This window comes from Podarcis pityusensis (genome assembly GCF_964106645.2).
Source record: "Podarcis pityusensis genome assembly, chromosome: 5".
Lineage (NCBI taxonomy): Eukaryota > Metazoa > Chordata > Lepidosauria > Squamata > Lacertidae > Podarcis > Podarcis pityusensis.
In genome coordinates this window covers 19,225,229-19,247,421 of record NC_138032.1, presented here as the reverse complement: position 1 = coordinate 19,247,421, position 22,193 = coordinate 19,225,229, and the positions used below count along the sequence as shown (strand labels likewise).

Here is a 22,193-nt window from a genome sequence, read left to right as displayed (position 1 = left end):
ATGAGGCTAAGCAACAGAAGCAAGATGAGAGATTAAGCAAGGTTAACAGAGCTGCAGACATCCCAGATCCAGCTTGTTGCACAGGCAACCAGCCAAGATTTCATCTGATCAAGAAATAAATAGAATGACTTGTTAAAGCTCAGGTTGTATTTGGCTGGCTACCGCTGTTAAACAGGGTCACAGGAGGCCATATTATCTAGCAAGCCAAGGCACAATCATGTCTCCCTGGAGTCTAGAGCACCCTGTACCAAGCTTGTGAGGGCAGTGTGACACACACATTCCTCACCACCGAGCCTCAGAGAGCTCAAGCTTCAGTAATGGAGAAATCTTCCTCAATCAAAGTCAGACTGTAGGTCCGTTTAGCTCTACACTGAAACCTTGGAGAGATGCCGAGAATCAGACATGAGAGCGTTTCCCAGGAAAACTCAGGGATTGAATCCTGGAATCTCTTGCATGCAAAGCATGCACCCTACCACTGAGTGACATCCGTTCCATCAATCGCTGGAGAGCCGTGACCCTTCTTCACTCGCAAGGTTGAACTTTTACAGCATGCGAGAATAAGAACCAGCTAGCCTCAGGACGAGTCCACCCTTCCTTTCTGCATGTTGCTAACCTGGATGCAGGTTGCCTGACTGAAAAGACTGAAGCCCAGAAAAGTGACTCATGCACAACAGGCAAGTTCTTCAGAGGATGGTGTATTTATTCCCTGTCTTTGAAGCAGGAGCAAATGCATGACCATGGGAGAATGAGCTGTAGACTTCCTGAGTGCAGATGGCCAAGGGGCATCCTATAGCATTCAGCCAAGCAGGATCCAATGCCCTTATCGAGCTTCTGGTGTTGGCTTGGCTTCTCCACCTAAGCCAGATGGCTAGGAACTGACGACAGCAAGACTGAACCTCTACCAGCCACACACTTGCTTGCCTCCAAAGCGCCAGCCCTGACAACGTGTGCATGTAGAGCAGGCTTCCTCAACCAGATACCTCCAGATATTTTGCAATACAACCCCATCACCACTGACCACCAGCCATGCTGGCTGGGGCTGACAGGAGATACAGGCCACAACATCTAGAGGGCACCTGGTTGAGGAAGACTCTAATCTAATATCGATTAGGACCTCAAGGCCTTAAGGATCACCTCTCCCCGTATGAATCAACCCGGACCCTGCACTTGTCATCTGAGAGCCTTCTCTATGCCCCCCATCCAGGAGAGTTTTGGAGGGTGGCAACACAAGAACGGGCCTTTTCTGTGGTGGCTCCCAGATTGTGGAATGCTCTCCCCAGAGAGACTCGCCTGGCACCGTCACTACATCTCTTTAGACACCAGGCAAAAGCATTCCTATTTACCTAGGCCTATTGCTATGAAAGTGCAGGGAAGTAGGCTGTTATTATGATGATGATTTTACTATGAAGGCCATTCTGTCATTTATTTATTTTTAACTCACTGATGCTCTGCAATGTGCTTTTAATGTTGTACTCCACCCTTGGACCTTCTGATAAAAGGGTGGTAGAAACACTGAATGCATAAATAAATGAAAATGCAACTAACATTTGCAGTCTTCACTACTGGTTTCTTCCAGGAAAGGACTGAACATTATTGGCCATTATTGGCCAGGGAGAACATAATCAGGTGCAACTAGATGTCATCTGCATCCCACACTGAGAATTGTAGAGGAAGGGGACCCCGTTCCCTTCTTGGTAACCTCCTGAATACCACATGCCAGTGGTGGGAGGAGCTAGAAGCAAAACTGGGTGGGTTAAATTTTGTCTTTGTTCAGTAGGCTAGTTTCTACACACAGAGAGACACAGAGGATTTTCTATCCTCCATCCAGACAAGCAAGAGTCATTATCAGGCAAATGTGTCCATTAAGGGTGTGTTGTAGGGTCAGCAAGGGCTGTGGCCTGGGGCAAATCACAAGGGCCGAATAGGAGGGCTGCATTTGACCCCTAGGCATGAGGTTCTCCACCCATGTTGCACTGCTTGGTCCAGTGCAATGCTCTAAAGCTCACAGACACCTTCTGCCTTTTGTTTCAAGCCGTATCCTAAAGCACCCTCCCGCGACTGTTTTGAGGACAACGTCTTTTGTCATTTTCTTAAGTGGAACATGCTTATGCATTCAGCAAGCATCCCGGTCGCCCCACGATAACCATTTCATTATGTAAATGTGCCCAGAGGCTCAGGCAAAAGGTTGTAAGCTTTTTTTTCAATAAATAAAAGTAATAGGTGCATTACTTGATTACCATTCTCTCTGAAGAGGCACACTTGTGGCAGGTATAAATTATAACAAAAAGGATCAGAAAAGTGAAAGTCGGGGAGGGCAGAAATTGCTCAGGGGTCCAGTGATACAGGTTTGGGGGGAGTATATATTGATGGTCTTTAAAAAGAACCCCCTTGCATGCATTAGAGGAAGCCAAGAGAGCAACAGATCCACAATGTGTGAATTTATAACAGCAAACCTATGGAAATGTGATCAGGACCACAAACAAAACGGTTAGCAAGCCACAAGAGGTAGCATTACATCAAAACCTGAACATTTCTTTGCTTTTCAAAGCACATGCCTCCTTTGATTTCTCTCATTGTTGTACGATAGTGACATTACAAATCCATTTGGAATCACTGGCAGCCATCTCCTGCAGACATACCAATCGCAGACTTTGCTTATCCTTCTCTCAACAGCGATGGGGCTTCAGATGATCACAGCAGACGCTTGATCCCAACATATCTTTCATTTCCACTAGTGCAAAGGTATCTGCTAGTTTGTGGGTGGCGAGCTATCATCGTTAAATTGAAAGGTTGTATGCTGTTGCTAGCGACTATGAAAAATGTGTCGACAGAAGAACTGGCGTGCTGCTAAACCCTCTTCTGGCGTTCAAAAGAATACACAAGGTTGCAAACTGCCTAGGGGCAGTGTGTCCCACCCCCAGCCTAACTGATCCCATGTGACCACCCTGTCTGTACTGAGGATTCTATATGCATTAAGCCGAGGGCCCTTAGAATTCCTGATCCCATGGGATTCCCCATAGCAGGGAAGATTGGAATATCCCTTCAGTCCAACCAGCTCAATTCGGCAAGGTGAGAGGTGAGGCAGGTAAGACCACCACAGCACATAAAAGTTATAAGTAGGTAGGGGTAGGGCCAGCACACAGACCCCTGGTCCCATCCGCAACTGTGTTTCCTGGGTTGTTTTGACACCTCTATAGGATTACAGGTAAGAGCTGAAAGCTACTAGGTCCAAGATCCCACATTATCAGATTTCTGTTCCACATATTACGCACACTTAATATGCTAATGCTAACATGAGCTCCCGTTGTTAGGTCCCAGCTCCTGCCAACCTAGCAGTTCGAAAGCACAAAGTGCAAGTAGATAAATAGGTACCGCTCCAGCGGGAAGGTAAACGGCGTTTCCATGTGCTGCTCTGGTTCTCCAGAAGTGGCTTTGTCATGCTGGCCACATGACCTGGAAGCTGTCTGCAGACAAACGCCGGCTCCCTCGGCCAATAAAGCGAGATGAGCGTCGCAACCCCAGAGTCGGTCACGACTGGACCTAATGGTCAGGGGTCCCTTTACCTTTACCTTTTATCATCTCATCAGTGGTTTACTGAACACTGATTTTTGTGCTTGGGTATGATAATGGGGAAAAGCTACACTTCCAAATGATGACATGTACACACCATATTCTTATGGGATTTCCTCTTGGATGATCTCTCTCTCTCCTATACTAGGAGTAGGTCAAAGCTACTCCTTGGCACATTCATTTTTACCTTAGAGCAGAAGTGAGCAAAACCATGCCCTCCACATGTTGATGAACTACAGCTCCCATCGTCTCTGACCATTGGAAATGACAGCTGAGGCTGATGGGAGATGGAGTCCAACATCTGGAGGGAACCACGTTGACTACCCCTGACTTACACGTTTGCTTCGCTACCAAAGGGTAATACTATGTAATGCATGCACAAATCCTCAGCTAGCTGTGGAACGTTGGCTATGTAGATCTTTATAACTTAACTCTTATGCCATTACAAGGATGTAATGGAAAAAAGCAGCTAACTTCCCAAGCCTTCGAAACCTGACCCTATTGTGCAAAGATTTGTTCTTGTAAGACCTACTTAAGTAAATGGTAGCCAATAGCCATTTAAGCTTCAAGGTTCTATACAAAGCAGTCATCTCATGATTAAGTATTCATACAGTAGAAAGCGGTTGGGCTCTCTACCAACATTAAATGCACTATCAATGTCAAGGTGAATTGCAATTAGCATGCAACTGATTCGGTGCCGATAAAACTTTTATATTATTGAAACTGGGATACACTTCATGACAACACTAATTAACACTGTCCGGCTCTCGTCTTGATTTTTGCTACTTACCTGATGGCTCTAAAACTGTATCTGCTTTCATAACGGAGAATGCACCATGAGACATTTGCAAGAGCCCAAAACACATGCTGGTGGCAAGAGAGTTAGCCTGTGATCTTACTGACTTCTCACTAACAGGCTGCAAAATACTGACAGTTACATAACTAGCTTGATATTCAGCAGCGGTTCATAGGCAATTGACCGAAGAAATCTGAAAACCTTGCGAAGCCTATGCATTCGTTGATCTAAGGCACCACATTCCAGGCATTTTTAGCAATGACTACTTCTACTGATGATAGGGACGTGGGTGGCGCTGTGGGTAAAACCTCAGCGCCTAGGACTTGCCGATCGCATGGTTGGCGGTTCGAACCCCCGCGGCGGGGTGCGCTCCCATTGCTCGGTCCCAGCGCCGGCCAACCTAGCAGTTCGAAAGCACCCCCAGGTGCAAGTAGATAAATAGGGACCGCTTTATAGCGGGAAGGTAAACAGCGTTCCATGTGCTGCTCTGGTGCCGGTTTGCCGGAGCAGCTTCGTCACGCTGGCCACGTGACCCGGAAGTGTCTGCGGACAGCGCTGGCTCCTGGCCTCTAGAGTGAGATGAGCGCACAACCCTAGAGTCTGTCAAGACTGGCCCGTACGGGCAGGGGTACCTTTACCTTACTCCTACTGATAAATTGTGGATATGCAAAAATATCCTTGCGTGACCATCCTTAGCTTCCAAGCAAGGCGGAGCGCTTTTAAGGTCCAGACCGGCTTACTGAGCTTTGGGAGGTTCTCATAAGATCTCGTGGAGCTCCTGTGAGAGCATCCCAGAGGCCAGTGAGCAAGTCTGAAAGCGAAAAAGATCTTCCCACACTGGGAAAACCCAGTTCGAAAAGAGCTTTTAAGGCCTTGCCTGCAAGTGGTCCAAGCTAGTTCAACTCCCCAAAACAGATGCTCAAGCAACCATCTAACTACTAGTATTTCTTTGCACACAAGTTGCCTTCCCCAACTTGGTGCCCTCCAGGTGTTTTGGAGTACAATTTTCATCCTCCCTGATCATTGGTCATGCTGCATGGGGCTAATGGGAGTCATAGATCCAACATCATTTCTTTGGCCCCAGGTTGGGGAAAGGCTGATTTAAGGCATTACACTGGAGCCTTCACTTCTGTTTTGACACAGGAGATCTCAGCTTGGTTTTGTTTTGTGAAACTTACCGTATTGGCTCGAATATAAGCCCAAAATTCTGACAGTGAAAAGTTAAAGTGTGGTTTGTATTCGTGACCTTATGCCACCGGCAAAGTGGTGTGGCTCCCCCCACCTCTAGGAAGCAGCCCAGAGCGCGGGGCAATGGCACGCAGCCTGCCCACCACTCCCAAGCCTCCCCCGGTGTCAGCTTGGGGAGGCAGTGCTAGGAGTGCTGGGAGGCGGTATTGTCAGGAGGCAGGTGCGCAGTGCGCTCAGAACCGAGCACCGGCCGCCCCCCTGCCCTCCCTTTCAGGGCGGTAGTGCAGGCCACACACACATATAAGCCTAGAATTTTAAAGGTGTGGCTTATTTGCGGGTGCGTCTTATATTTGGGCCAATACGGTACTTCTCTGTTTCCCCTTTCTTTGGGAAAATTTCCCTGTCCTCTGCTGGGATGATCACAGCAAGCTCTCCCACATCCATGAACAGGGATGTCACATAAGCCTGCAACCTGAGCCACCGAAACCGAGGACAACTATACCAATTAGATTGTCTAAGGATCATTAGCTCCTCTTGGCCACTCACTTAGCAAGGGGAAGAGCACACAGCTCAGATTACAGCCTTTGGTGACATTTCAGATTTAGGCTCATCAGAAAGAGAAACCATATTTCTACTAGACCTATCATTCAGTTTATAAAAAAGCATGGTAGCATGCTGAATTTTTCAACTTTCATATTCCTAAAATTAGGGGTGCTAAAAAGTTGTAACATGACTTCAAAGTTGTAACATGACTTCAAAAGATAATTGTGAATACAGTGGTACCTCGGGTTACAGACGCTTCAGGTTACAGACTCCGCTAACCCAGAAATAGTACCTTGGGTTAAGAACATTGCTTCAGGATGAGAACAGAAATTGTGCAGTGGCAGCGCGAGGCCCCATTAGCTAAAGTGGTGCTTCAGATTAAGAACAGTTTCAGGTTAAGAACAGACCTCCAGAACGAATTAAGTTCTTAACCCAAGGTACCACTGTATTTTTGTTGCTTTCTTAACCCAAGGTACCACTGTATTTTTGTTGCCAGTTGTTACACATCTCAGTACTTAAACAAACATTAAAAAAATGACAAGCGTCTGGAACAGAATTCTGGTGACCACAGTCCTCTGCTACTACTGGTAAGGGCTCTCAAAGCCTCTCTTGGTTTTAAGTAAGGCTGAGGGCTGTTTTTTTAGTTTGCCAAGATCCTAAAACAAAGCGAATGGGAAACGCCCAAGGTGTCCAGGGAAAGTACTGCAGATTAATGGGGGAGCCCCTGCTTTGAATGCAGAAAGCTCTGGGTTCAACTCCTGGTGTCTCCAGGTAGGGAGGCTCTTTGCAGGAACTATGGAACCAGAAGACAGCAAAGCAGGGAGGAGGGAGGAGGAGGCAGAGTCCCCAAACACTTCAAGACGGATCATATCTTAGCAACACAGCATATATAGATGGCCCTGCTTGCTGGCTTCCCACAGGCATCTGGCTGGCCCCTGTGAAAACATGATGCCAAACTGGATGGAGCCTTCGGTCTGACTCTGCAGGGCTATTCTTATGTTCTTATCCAAGGCTGGCCAACTCATTTTGGCACATGAGGCAGAAAATTCCGCAAGTGCCTCTCCTACTTGCAGGGCTTCTGTTCTTACACCCCATATTTAATCCATGGGCCTCTCTAATTAAAGGATCTTAGGTAACCAGGGTGGAAAAATATCTCTCTCCGCCATGACAATGCACCTTATCAGGAGCTGGAGGGCCTAGAGGCAGAAACATTTGATTCTGTATGTAGCTGTGGCATGGAAATGGAGGCATGGAAAATCTTTCACCTGCCAGGATTGCCACAGGGTCCTCCTGGACGGGACAGGCTGTAAGAGGCCTCCTCTGTTTGGGCAGGCTGTAGCTTTGCCTGAGCAACAAGATCTTCCTGGCTCTCATGTGCGTTTCTGAGTGTTCCTCGCCTCCGGTTCCTGGCTTGGTCTCTTGGCTCTGACTCCCTGGCTCACCTCTGACAGCCGTCTGTACCTCAACCTCAACACAGTGCCAGCCAAGAGGAGAAAACCCTGAGCTAGGGGAGACTAACGGCCTGGCCCCAGGCAAATCCTCATAAGCTTAAAAGCAGGCCTGTGTTAGCTTACATAAGACAAACCGATTGCTTGCCCAGAGCACTGGCCCCGCAGAAGAGGCAGATGGACAACCAACAAACACGAAACGATCGAGCCAAACTCCAAGTCGAGATGCGCACAGGCCCATGCCAGCAGCCCTGTCCGTCAGCTGCAGGGAGCAACTGTGAAATCCTTCAAATTATTCAGCTCTTGGGGGGAAGCTGGAGAAGGTACTCCAAAGGTCCCTTCAAGGCAGAAGCTGCGCGGAGAGATTGGCAGCGGAAATACAGGCCCAGCACAGCTGCAAGTAGAGAGGCAGGCCTGGTGTGGGAGAAAACTTGCCCCTCTCTTATAAGCAACGAAAGGCTTTTTAACAAGGAGGAGCATGGCGCTAGTAAGTTCTGCAGAACGTATTTTACAGTAAAAATAAAAAATAAAAAGGGCAGTGTAAGCTGAGCTGTATTCCCGACAGTTTTAAGGAACCTAAAGGTTCCTTAGCCCTCAAATAACCCCTTTTAAGCGCAAATTCAACGTAAGCCTAGAAACAAAGAAGAAAATGGTAAGAGTCCAGTCAGAGGTCATTTTTCTAGAAAGTAGTAGCTTGTCTCAGGGCAGGGCTTGCCCCTTGGCGCCCTGTGAAACTTACTTCACATTCAGGAATGCAACTTTTGGGGTAAGGGAGTTCCAGGACGAAGTTCAGTTTGTTATGGCAAAAACAAGGATTGTGTACATTGTCCTACCTACCCAGAAAATCTCCACAGAAGTGCCTGTAGCCATCAAGATTAGATGGACAAGCCAATCCATGAGTTTGGCTACTTTCAAGAACTTTGGCCCATTCAGAGGTGTCTCTCTGTACAGCAGGGGTGGGGAACCAAAGGTAGGGGTGGGGGCAGGGAATGTGGCCTACCAGGCCTGTCTGGGCCTCAGAACTCTCCCTAGGCCACAGCCCTCATCGGTATGGCTCACAACCCAAGTGTTTTTGCCTGGCTGGAGGGTGTCCTTGAACTCTGACAATGCCTCTTGCTTGTTTTGATTGGGGATGGATGACTGAGAGGGATGAGTGCATGTAGCAATTTGCCAACTGTGCAAAGGTGAAGTTTTAATTCGTTGCTCTGCTCACTTTTGCTTGTGGCTGTGCCCACATCTGGGATGTGGCCCTCACGGGTTTTCCCAGAAGGCAATGCGGCCCTTATACTAACTAACTGCCTCTGGTGTAGTGCCTTTTTCAGCCATTTTGGGAACATGACTTGAGGGGTGAGGTAAAAATACCTTAAATAAGCAAATACAGGAGCCAATTCCCATATTTGGGGCCTGACACAGAACATCCTTTCACTCGTCACACAAAGGTAAATTTTGGCTCTGCCACATTGTGTACATTCAGCAGGGAGCTCTGCCCAACTGCATATCGCCAACAAGTACAGCTTTATGAAACGCATTTGGAAACACAAGTCTACTGCATCCAACCTTAAGATGTTTAGGTTTGTGGCATGTGAAAGAGACTCATCCATGCTCAGTTTATCTGTGGCTGAAGACGCTTCTTTTAGGAACAGGTTTTTGCCACCAATACACAGAAGCCTTTGTTAATGTTTTAAGACCAAGCCACTACCTCTGAAAAGTATTGGTGGTGGTGGGGACAGGAAACATATTTCAGATTCAAATTATCTAGCTGGACAACCTGCACATGGCAAAACACTCATTTTAAAAGTTTATCTTCTCCCCCTTAACGCAAGAGCTGCAGCGGTGCTGAGAAATACGTTGTAAGGTTTGCACTTCCCCTTATCAGAAGAAACGCTGGGTGCCCTGGAGCACTTTTATAACTACCAGGGAATGGGAAAAGTAAAGATTTACTAGAGGATATTTTATTGGCTGAAAGAACCCAGTCTCCACGCCAGTCCCCGCTATTAAAAATGGAAGTATAATATAATTAATGTTTACCCCCAAAGGCGATTGCCGAAAAAGGGAGGGGAGAGTGGGGTAGGGAAGAAAGGATTTGCCAATATTTATGATGACTCGAAAATGTGCAAAGGATGAGGGGCGGGGGGGGGGAGAACCCTGCAAGGCTGGAATAAATGAAAATAAATGTGCATTTCTCCCAGGGAGCCTTGAGGTTTCCTGTATGATGTGCAGAGGATAATTGTGCTGTGGCTTAGCAGTTAAAACACGTAGTTTGATTGTCTGGTTGAAGATCGTCAGCTGCTCACACAGCTGTGAATCAGACAAGGTCGGAGATGATGAGAGCCAGCAATGTTTCAGCATCATAATCAATTTGTAGCATCAGCGGCCTGATGGGTGCTGTATGCTGCCACCCACTTCTCTTCCTAAAGTTCATTAAAAGTTCCCACCAAGAAGAATGATGCACCCTGCTCCTCTCTTCCCCGCCCCATCTTATCTCATCATCCAATCAGCCTTGAGTCCCACTACTCCAAAGTTGACAGCTTTGTCCCACCTCGCCACTCTCCATATCCTTGAGCTGTCTTTCTTGGAATGAATTTTCAGCGAAACAATGAATTTTCAATTAGAGTATTTTATGGCTTGTATAACAGTCCAGCCCCTAAGCGCCCATTACTAAAATCTGCTGGGCTGGCCTGTGCATGAAAAGAGAAGGGAAGAAACTCTCAAGTCATCTAGTGACTATGCATTTTTTGCCAGGTGACCAAGATGCTTATTAGAATCATGAGAAGCATCTTGTTCTAAACTATGCAAGAATTACTTTAGTCCTCCCACAGAACTCCTTTATACCAACTCTAGATCAGTCCATTCAGAAGATCCCCCGAATGATCAGACCAAGCATCAATCTAGTCCAGCATCCCATTTCCCACGCTGGCCAACTAGAAACCTCTAGGAAGCCCACAAATAGCGCACAAAAAATCAGTAATCTGAAACCGGAGATTGCATATAAGCATAATGGCTAATCATTGCTGATATTTTCCTCCAGTAATTTGCAGTTCTGCAAAGCAATTTTCCCTAATGTAGTGCACAACTACATCTTATGACAGCAGATTCTATCAATTACGTGCTGTGTGTATGTGTATGTATATGTATATGTGTGTGTATGTGTGTGTGTGTATATATATATATATAGTGCTTCCTGTTGCTTGTCCTGCATCTCCTGACAATCAGTTTCATTAGATGGTCCCAGGATCTAATTTTACAAAACTATTTCAATGGAAGCGCTAATCTCAGCAGAGGTGAGGCAAGATGAAGGTACCATGGACAGCTCCAATCAGGCATCAGGTTGAATACTGTACTGAAGGGGTCGGCAAGGTTTACCTCGCCTGGGCCAGTTCACTCCCGCGGAGATCGCTCCGTGGGCTGGATCGCGTCTGTGCAGACGCGATTTCTGGCGTCTGCACATGCGCAGACACAATTTCCGGCACCACGGAAGTGAGTCCCTGCTCCGCGCTGTGCCGCGGGGCGTTGCCGAGCAGGCGGCTTGGTTCGGGGCCATTTAAACAACCCCCGTGGGCTGCTTGTGGCCCATGGGCCGCAGGTTGCTGACCCCTGCTGTACTGCATGAGAACCGAGCTCAGATGTTGCTTTAGCAGGAGTTAACTATTGGACTGAGTCTCACATAGGAAGCCGCAGCTCTGCCTCACTAGCAAGCTATACTCTGCCTTTACGGTTGGAGGCAGCATTATTTCTGAAGACCAGCTGCTGGAAACCACAGGAGGAGAGAGACCACTGCTGTACTCAGGCTTCCCATGGGCATCTGGTTGGCCACAGTGAGAACAGGATGTTGGACTAGATGAGCCACAGGACTGATCCAATAGACACTTCTTATGTTCCTATCTATGTGCAGGACTAGTCTTTTTTAAAAAAAGTCCCTAAATTATACCTGGTCTGATTTACACTATGCAGGGGATAGAGAATGTACACTCAAATTCTGATTTGTAATTCAACCTTTAAACATTTAGTCCATCAATTAAATTGACCCATGTTTGCTTTTCAGCCCCTAGCATAGATGTCAGCAACTGAGACAGATTTTTTTTTTTAATATAAGCATAATAGTAACAGCATAAATATTTGCTCCAGTCCTAAGGCAAATGCAAGGCTGGAGGAAAGTTCTATAAATGGGAAGCATCACTAATGTCCATGAAATCTTGTTTGAATTTGAGGTTTGGCTGTTTATTTTAAAGGTTATCAGGCAAAAACAAAGCCTTTCACTATTTCAGTGCACTACATAGCAAACTCCTTTCCCCAGCCACAACTTATTCTGCCTGAAACCTACTGTCAGTCCGTATAGTTCAGTAGTGTCTGCTCTGACTGCCAGGTAGGGGAAATTCCCAATACAACCTAGGCTGTGTACACAATATACCTTCAAGACACATTTGAAGCACACTCATATGAAGTTAGACCAAGGGCCACATTTACTCATCCCTGATTTATGGCAACCACAAACAGTAGAATATATTTTGCTGATACCTTTTCAACAGGTATGTAGAAGGGATTAGAAAGGTAGAATGGGGGGTGATGGATGCAGCAGCTATTGGAACACGTGAACACCAAAGCATTGGAGAAGATGACAATAATTTTATTATTTACATGTCAACCATCTGACTGGGTTGCCCCACAGCAAACATTAAACATCAAACATTAAAAACCTTCTCAATACAGGGATGCCTTCAGATGTCTTTGGAAAGTTCTGTAGTTGTTTATCTGATTGTCGTCTGACGGAAGGACATTCCACCAGGGTGGGCTGGGGGTGAGAAACAACTGCTGGGAAGGCCCTCCACCTGGTTCCCTGTAACTTTACTTCTCACAATGAGGGAACTGCCAGGAGGCCCTTGGAGCTTCATTCTGCACCGAGAGCCTTCTGGAGGTTCCCTCACTGTGAGAAGCGAAGTTACAGGGAACCAGGCAGAGGGCCTTCTCGGTAGTGGCACCCACCCTGTGGAACGCCCTCCCACCAGATGTCAAAGGAAAAAGCCACTACCAGGCTTTTAGAAGACATCTGAAGGCAGCCCTGTTTAGGGAAGCTTTTAATATCTGAACGACTACTGTATTTTAATATTTTGTTGGAAGCTGCCCAGAGTGGCTGGGGAAACCCAGCCAGATGGGCGGGATATAAATAATAAATTAGTATTAAAAAGGTAAAGGTAAAGGACCCCTGACAGTTAAGTCCAGTAGCATACGGCTCTGGGGTTGCGGCGCTCATCAAGCTTTACAGGATGAGGGAGTCGCCGTTTGTCCACAGACAGTTTTTTCTGGGTCATGTGGCCAGCATGACTAAGCCACTTCTGGCGCAACGGAGCACCGAAACCACATCAGCGCATGGAAACGCTGTTTACCTTCCCGCCAGAGTGGTACCTATTTATCTACTTGCACTTTTGGCGTGCTTTCGAACTGCTAGGTTGGCAGGAGCTGGGACCAAGCAAGGGGAGCTCACCCCGTTGCGGGGATTCAAACCACCGACCTTCTGATCTGCAAGCCCAAGAGGCTCAGTGGTTTAGACCACAGCGCCACCTGGGTCCCTAAATTATTATTATTTTATTATTATTGGAGCTGTATCTCAGAGTCCAGGCTGAGCGACAGGGGTGGAGATGTTCCTTCATGTACACAGGGCTGAGGTCATTTAGGGTTTTGAAACACTCTGAATTGTGCTTGGAAACATACTGGGAGCCAATGTTAATCTGGTGTGATATGGTTCTGGCAGCCGCTCCCACTCACCATTCTACCAGCCACATTCTGGATTAGTTGTAGTTTCCGAGTCCCCTTAAAAGGTAGCCCCATGTAGAGCGCATTGGGGCTCTGCACAGACAGGTAGGATCTCAGCCGGAATATCGGATGGAGCTGGTAGACAGCTGCCCTGGACACAGAATTAACCTGGCCCCAGGCTGAGCACCTAGACCTTTAGGGGCACAGTTACCCCATTCAGGACCGACAACTCAATGCAGACATTGCTGAGCTAGATGGACCAAAGTTCTAGCTATGTGTAAGACCAGTTCCTATGTTCCATCTCCCCACTGATACTATATTTAACATTGAGTACCAGCAAGTACTCTTAATTGGTTGGTGACTTTCTGTCCTGGGGGCCTAAAACTGAACAAGCTCGGCTAATCAGCAAGGCAGACGTGATCAAGGCACTTCCAGCATCAAAGCACTCCCCCCCCCCACAAGAGCAAATTTGTCTTTCCAAACAAATCTTTACACAAGTAAATCAGAGACCCACGCTGTCATTACTTGTCCTTTGAAGTCAAGGGAAAACTAGCAAGAGTAGCCACTTACAAGGACCTAAGAAAATACAGTTCTGAGTGTATATTAAGCTATGCTACTTGAATAGTTATTAAGTCCCATTTCATGCATTTTTCTATTCAGGCATTCAGAAGGTACACAAAAATGCCATTGAAAAAAAATGAGGGAAAAGACAACTAAAAATATTCCCTCTTTTGTAAAAGAATCCATTATGCTGTTTCTTTCCCAAACCATTTGAATAAAGAAAGCCTGTGTTGATAGAAGTAACTCTCACACAAATTGAACGATTAAAAATGTCAGTCGCATGTACCAGGTACATCCTGCTCCAATAACACCACTTATTTGCTTTTATGCAAAATTTGTTTCCTTTGTGGGTGGGAACCCAAGACAGGAAAACCACTTATGTCTACCTCACTTACAAAGAAGAGCAGACACTTTGTTCGTATAAGAATGATGAGCTATTTAACCTTTTTTTTTTTAATTTGAAAAGAGGGACTCTGGTTACGTATTTAGCAAAATTACTTTAAAAGAGACCGAGAGGGGCTTCACAAACAGCTCCAAAAATAAAAACTTTTGTTATCAAAATCCTACTTTACTCTGTAATAAAATGGTTTTAGAAGGTAGCAGATTAAAAACAACAACAGAAAGCGGATACAATATATATAGAGAGAGTTCATCCCCTTGTTATAGGAATTCTAAGGTCTCACATATATATAAATCATATGTTCATAAATCTACAAGGCAAATGGTTGGACGGTGTTCTTGAAGCTACCAACATGAGTTTGACCAAACTGTGGGAGGCAGTGGAAGACAGGAGTGCCTGGCGTGCTCTGGTCCATGGGGTCACGAAGAGTCGGACACGACTAAACGACTCAACAACAACAAAGAGCACAGGACAGAGCCAAATGGCATTTACTGCTACTATACTGTTAAAGGCAAAACTGAAAGGGTCCCACGGAGGTTTGACAACCATCTGCTGGGTGTACACTTTGTTATTTATTTATTTATTTATTTATTATAGCATTTATATCCCACCTTTTCCTCCAAGGAGCTCAAGTTGGTGTACAAAGTTTACCTTCCCCCAATTTTATCCTCACAACAATGCTCTGAGGTAAGCTAGGCTGAGAAATGGCAAGGGGCCCGAGGTGAGCTGTGAGCTCCATGGCTGAATGGGATTCGAACCCTGGGCTCCTGGGGTCATAGTCCAACACTCTAACCACTATACCACACTGGCTTTATCTCAATTTCCTGCATCAGGCACAATGTGGTACACCTAAAAAGCCCCTGCTACAATTCTGTGCTTTGTTCAAATTGGCATAAGTTTTTAACACAGCAACAAGCCTGTGTACACATAGCAGAAAAAATGCAAAGACCAGAACACATTTTCTAACCCTTTTTTAATAATAATAATAATAATAATAATAATAATTTTAAAAAATTATTTATACCCCGCCCATCTGGCTGGGTTTCCCCAGCTACTCTGGGCGGCTTCCAACAAAATATTAAAATACAATAGTGTTTCAAACATTAAAAGTTTCCCTAAAGAGGGCTACCTTCGGATGTCTTCTAAAAGTCTGGTAGTTGTTTTTCTCTTTGACATCTGGTGGGAGGGTGTTCCACAGGGCAGGCGCCACTACCAAGAAGGCCCTCTGCCTGGTTCCCTGTAACTTAGCTGCTTTCAGCGAGGGAACCGCCAGAAGGCCCTCCGGGCAGAACGATGGGGGTGGAGACGCTCCTTCAGGTATACTGGACTGTTTTCATTTAGGGCTTTAAAGGTCAGCACCAACACTTTGAATTGTGCTCGGAAATGTACTGGGAGCTGCTTTTTTTAATGGCTGCTTCAAATGTTATGACCCTCATATTGAGGAGGCCAAAATTTTGCACGGTAGTGATACGCACACTGGCTGTAAACAGCGAGTTAGGAAGTGGAATATCACCATCTGGCCACTTGTCTGTGATGAAATCAAGAGCAAATGGTTACCACACTTTTAAAAAAAACCCAACCTCACAGCTGCCCCCTAGCTCAGCCATCCTATCAGCTATTTATTTCCCCGGGTCCACCCATAAAAACACACATTTAACACTGTCATTTTCAATGAGGCCTGTTAACAACAAGTGTGCAATACTATACAGAGGAAGAAGGCGAGGACAAACAAAGGACTGGGGGTGCTAAAAGATCATGGAAAGCTTAAATGCATTCTGAGCAGATAACCAGCTGCTACAGAGTAACATCATCCACTTCTAACACTTCGCTGATTAAAAGGCAACTGTAACCTATCTTTCAACCAAGTTTCCAATGCAGCTAACAAGGCATATTAGACACAATATAAATTAATACGAAAACATACTGGAAATGCATAAGTATGGAACAGAGCAGCAGAATCAAGAAAAGGAGCTAATCAAGGCAAACCCCCCCCCAAAGACCCCCTGAAGCGGACTGCTTTGGTTTCCTGCTGAAAAGCCATGGAGGAAGCAAAATGGAACTTCCTTAGGGAGTTCCACAGCTATGATGCCATCACAGAATTCCACCAAATAGTTTCTCTGCAGATTAACTTTTATTACTGCTGTATTACCTAAAGACCCAGTGCTCCTCCAATTCTGGATATTTCATTTGCAAAACATTTTGCCTTATATCCGGGGGGATTGTTCATAGGTAAAACATTTTTGGCCATTTCATCTTTAGAGGGGCAGATTTGTGTAATGTGCACTGACATCTAGAAGACAGGAACCCAATACCTGATTGCATGAGCCAATCTCTCCATTTAGCCAGAATAAATTCAGATTGCCTTGTTTTCCAGCTCTGTTACTTCCCCACTACATCACAGACAGTCAGCTGAAATACTCCCCAACATCTTCCCAGTCTTGAGGCTCCACCCTCCACCCACAAGGAGCTTAGTGGTAACCCATTTCAAGAAATTCCAGTTCCGTGACTGCATCCTTTGACTAACACCTAAGCTCAAGCACTCCAGATTAGGAGACAATATGCTTTTGTCCAAAAGTATGTGTTAAAAGGATGGAAACTTTCATATGCTTTTTTGCTCTTCAATCAACTTGATTCCGAGTAGAATGGAGGAGTTAAGAAGCAGCAAAAGAACGTTAAGGAGAGTCTGGCTGGATCACAACAAAAAGTCTATCTAATGCAGTACCCTGTGTCCCACAATGGCTAAACAGATACCTATAGGTAACTCCCACCCCCAATGCAAGAGACAGTCCTCTCCTGCTGTGGTTCTCCAGCAACTGGTTTTCAGAGACAAGCTGCCTCAAGCTGCTCCTGGAGGTGGTACAGCCATCATAGCTAGCAGTCACTGGTCCCCCACATTGTGTGACCTATAAGGGCAAAAAAGGGTTTTGTTCCGTATAATTAGCTTCCTACAATAACAAACAAGGACTATGCACGACCCATATATTTTAACATCACTGCTCTTCATGCAATCACAAATACCTAAATTTTAAAATAATGGCATCTGAGGTCAAATATACTAATTCAATTTACTCCTATAAGTGAAATACCATCTGATACAACAAAAGAAGACTCATTATTACACCCTGAGCAAAAAGTTCAATGCTAGCATTCTGTTCTAAAAGCATGATGGAAAGCCTACTGTAAAAAGAACTCAGTGCACCAGACATGGCTTAGCTAGAATTTTTTTTTGCCGGGGTGGTGGTGGAAAGAAATAATATTCTAAACTGGTTAGGAAGAAAGGTTTTGCCAAGCTATATTTCTGCCACAAATCTGGATTTAACTAACGTACATAAAGCTACCAAATTTCAACGCAAGGGGTTTTTTGGGGGATGAGTTGGGATAGAGAAGAGATGGTTTTCAAAGGGCTCTGGGCTATAAAAGTTTATACTTAGCTCGAAATGCTTCTACTTTTTAAAGAGTGGCACAATCCATCAGGTATTTCTCCTGAGAAAAGAATCCATCAAAATGAGTGGGGAACCACAGAAAAATGCTACTATGTTCTTGCACAGCTCCTGATTTTTGTAAGGTGGCCTGTAGGGAAGAATTTGGGACTCCAGGCAGCATACAATCACACAAACACACAAGCATTTGCTTCCCTTCTTTGAAAAACAAAATAAAAATGTTTATCTTAACCAAACATCAACATCCATTACAAGGTATCAGTAATAAAAGACTTCAACAAATAACTAATCTGAAATTTAGTTGATTCCTAAACCCACAGTGGTTGTTCCTAAAACAAAGCCCCAGTCATAGGGATAGCCTACACCCTGCTATCCCTGGAGATTGGGCTGCAGATCTATGCCCACTTACTGGGTGCAAATGAGCCTTACTTCCGAGGAAGAACATATGCTTAGGCTGGGGCTGTTAGAGCCCCCCCCCCCCAAATGTGGTGAGTGCACAGAAGGAGCGCAAGAGGTGCAGCCTATCAGGAGTTATAAGAACAGCTGCTACCCTTGGGGACCTCGATTTGTGCCAGATCGCTGTCACAGCTTTCCCGGCAAGTCTGACTTGCCAGAACAGCTGTAGGAAACCCGAAGACCCTCAGATCATAGCACAACAGAGGCAGAATAAAAACAAACACAAGCAAAGCACTTCGGGTGGTGCACCAAGTATTTCATTTAACACCCCAGCAAGATTCCTCCCCCAGCACCCTGTCACTTCCCCCAGCCACTCTTAGCATACAAGCAAAAGAAAAGGGAGGAGAAACCTCTCTGTATTTCATCGCTGATTAACCCGACACAGATAATAGGTCTGCAGCTAGGGTGTCACTAGCCGATTCTGCCACTCCCCAAGCCCACCCGCGCACCCTGCAATGTAAAAAAGCTACAGCAACCTTTCCAGGCATCCCTTGCAAAGAGGAAGGGAGCGACACATGGTATTTGCACTGTTGTCCAAGACAAACAGCCTGTCTCGGCAAGGCTACAGAACGCGGTGTAAACAAAGAACAAACTTCTATGGCCAGAAATAATAATAATAATAATAAAGGCAGTGGCATGAGGTTAATTCCTTGGGTCGGCTAGAAGAAAGAAAGTTTTTCAGTTCTGTTCCCCAACTGAGGACATTAGGGATCTCCTGCTAGCTCCTTTCTTTCCTACAATAAAAAACACCCCCTCTTTCAATAAACTTTCCCTTTAAACCAACCATTACAGCATCTGCTGACTTTACTCAGCTGGCAGCAGCATGTGAAGCCTCATAGCTTGTTTAGAAGAGCTTTAACAGAGCAAGTTTGTGATCACAGTCATCGCTGCTAGGATGCTCAAAGTGCAAGGTATTTTTTAAAAGGAAAGAATGGAAGACTAGGCTTTTGTCCTACTGTACCCTTTAAATGGCTTCTACCCAAACCGGAGGTGTGAATGACCGTAAAACAACAACTTTGCTACTAGTTTAAGTCAAAGAGTTGCAATAAATAGGAAATGGCAGCAAATCCCAAACCCTCAAAATGAACAGCCCAAGACTTGCCTCGCCTCCGTGCCCATCAAATATCCCAAATATGGAAGGATGGGTCTTGTTCACCAGGTCAGTGATTACTTCGAACCTGTCCTCCATGTGGTCTCTCCGGCCTTGGATGGAGTAAACGGCCACGTTGTGGTTCTTAAACTCCCAGGTCTTGGAGAACTCGGCATCCAGCACATCCAATCCGCCGAGCCGGTCATTCTGCATGATCTCCGCCACTTTGCCCTTCACCATCTTCACGGCGTCCCTGCTGGACTTGACGATGGTTTTCACTTCATCCGTATGGAAGAAGTAGCTCCACAGTGCCAAGCTGATGCATAGCAGGAAGAGGGTCTCTGGTCTCAGCAAGAAGTAACGCATGATCCGACCCAGCAGAGAGAGCAAAGTCATTGTATCCTCTATCATTTATTACGGAGACAGTGGATTTCCCCCCCTCCCTCCTGACCATGCACCGCACACCCGCACAAACCCCGGTGATTGGGATGGGTCTAAAGACAAGGCAGCAAATCAGTGCATGCTCCGGTAATACAAACCCACTGAGGGCAGGGTTATCATCGGCTACTAAAGCTGCCGCCGCCTCCTCTCCCTGTACCACTGCTTCAGGCAGCTCAAGTCACAGATGGCTGGGAGTAGCTCTGGTGTCAAGTAGTACGAAATCAGCACACCACTTCTGTGCAACCAAGGGCAGGCTGATCTGCCTCCTCTTCTGGCTCCTGCTGTTTCCAACCAGCACGGGGCTCTGGAGAAGGTGAACTGCAAGAAAACAAGCATCCACACATGAGCAAAAAGGGGGAAGGGGATGGAGAAACAAGCACTTAAAAAAACCCCAAAAAAAAACAGCAGCAAGAGAGAGCTGTCAGCCTCTGTGTGCTATTGCAAAGAACTCTTCCAGCCAGGATGGAGGAGAGGAGGAAACAGCCTATGTTCGAGGGAGGACACAAAAGGACCCCTTCTGCCTTCTCCCGCCTGCTCCTCCTCTTGCTGCTGTTTCCCGGGCGCTTGCTCCCAGCTGCCCAGAGATGCCTCCGAAGTAGGACAGTAAATCAATTCATGCTTTTGCCGTCTGCAAACTCCAGGCAGAGCACACTTTTATCCAGCGGCAGCCCAGAACAGTTGTTAGCAGAGGCTCCGGGGGAGAAGAGAGAGAGAGAAAGAGAGATTGGAAGGTACTGAAGGAAAAACAACAACAACAAGAAACGCCACAAGGAGAATGCGCACGGAAAAACCAGGAACAATGAAAAGAAACAAATAACAAAGGGCCACGTGGGCTTTAGGAGGGGAGGACTGCATTGGAAAGCAAGACAGGATTACAGGAGGGCAGCAGAATAGAGGAGCAGTAGTAGAAATCAAAAGGGAATGAATTATTATATTATTAATATTATTATCACCTTCAGTGGGCAGAGCTGGGTCCTATTAAAAGGAAGCAGGGGTGATGTTTTGTTGTGTTTCTTGTAAAATAAACAAAACAAGGCAGAATGTCACAATCAGGAGGGCCCTTACGGTGAGCCCCCAGAACTGCAGGGTCCTAAAAATAAGGAGCAGGGCTTTAAAACAAGGCCCGCTCGGTCACCCCTGGTAAGATAATGCAGCTCCCCAGGAAATCTCCGGCACGGGAGCTGCCATGCAGCCTTTTCCTTTGCAAAACCTAAAAGGCATCGATCACCCGCATCATGCGCTCTCTTTGCAACCCGTCTGATGATGGTGAACTTCTGGGGGTGGTGTCTGTTTTTATGGAGGAGTTATTTCTGCTTCTGGCACGGGCTCCAGTTTGCAGGCCACGAGGACGCAGGGGTGCATGCCTGGGGAAGCGCGGACTCCCGAGGAGGAGGAGGGAAGGAGGGGAGCGCTTCCTTTCCCCCAGCCCTTACACCCACCGACTGTACCATCCCGGAGCTGCTGCAGAGATTTGCATGCTCAGGCGGCCGACCTCGCCGAGGGAGAAAGGCGGCGGCAGCAGCCCGCCTCGCGCCTCTCCGCCCGCTTTGCTGCAAGAAGAGGGGAGCGAGGCGCCGGCTGCAATCCCCGGGCCGGGCAGCCAAGCGGCCGGCTCGCCCCTCGCGCGCCGCCTCCCTCAGGCCTCCGCAGCGCTCCCGGATACCACTCGCCCCTCGCCCCGCCGCCCCTTCCCCGGCCGCCGTCACCTGCAGGGCCGCCCGCGAGACACCTGGCTCAGCCTCGCCGCCAACGCCGCCTGTCCCTCCCACTGGGCTGGGCTAGTGGCCGCCGCTGCCTACGAATCCCAGGAGCCTTCGCGCAGGAGCGCTCTCGTACGATTGGCGGGAGGCCGCGCCGCGGGATTCTGGGGTTTGTAGTCCTCGAGGGCGGACGTGCTCTCTTGCGCCCTCTACCAATGAAGTCATCATTATTATTTATTTATACACCGCTTGCCTACAAAAAAAAGCAGCAGCAGCAGCAACAACAACTAGTACTACTATCAGTAGTGGTTTACAGGAAGATAAAATAATAAAACGGAGGGGGGAAAATACAACCCTACTTTAAGACCTATATTAGTCTTCCTCGCTAGGACTGATGGGTACTGTAGTCCCACCACTGTGGTTCTCAACCTGTGGATCCCCAGATGTTGTTGAACTACAATTCCCATAATCCCGGAGCTCTAGCTGGCGTTGATGGGAGTTGTAGTCCAACATCATCTGGGGACCCACAGGTTGAGAAAGGCTAGCAGCACCATGTTGGCTACCCACTGCTTTATACGGTTATAGATTTAAAGGGGGGGGGGGATTCCCCGAACCCTGGAAATTAATGCGAAGGTTTTGATCAACTGGGATATGGATTAAAGTTCAGAACTATGCCAAACAGGGAATTCCTGTGTTGGCTTATGCAAACCAGCCTGGCTGTCTGGGGGAAGAGCAAACCCATGAATGTGACCACAGGTGTTGATGGGCCATTGGGGAGTGAGATGTTACCAAGGTGGCTGGGTGTATGTTTG

At 46.7% G+C, this 22,193-nt stretch overlaps 1 protein-coding gene across 2 annotated transcripts in view; it reads right to left on the bottom strand.

The window, feature by feature from the left end:
• Nucleotides 1–21,456, bottom strand: part of PPM1L (protein phosphatase, Mg2+/Mn2+ dependent 1L) — a 177,833-nt gene extending 156,377 nt beyond the window's left edge. The window contains exons 1-2 of one of the 2 annotated variants that reach the window (XM_081008263.1): nucleotides 21,388–21,456; nucleotides 19,249–19,999 (exon numbers count right to left, since the gene is read on the bottom strand). In XM_081008263.1, the coding sequence (XP_080864389.1) occupies nucleotides 19,249–19,651 (403 nt within the window). In that variant the 5' untranslated portion in view covers nucleotides 19,652–19,999; nucleotides 21,388–21,456. Of the gene's footprint in view, nucleotides 1–19,248; nucleotides 20,000–20,634; nucleotides 20,792–21,387 lie in introns of those variants that run through there. The other variant, XM_081008264.1, reaches the window with a different exon arrangement.
• Nucleotides 21,457–22,193: the final 737 nt, after the last annotated feature.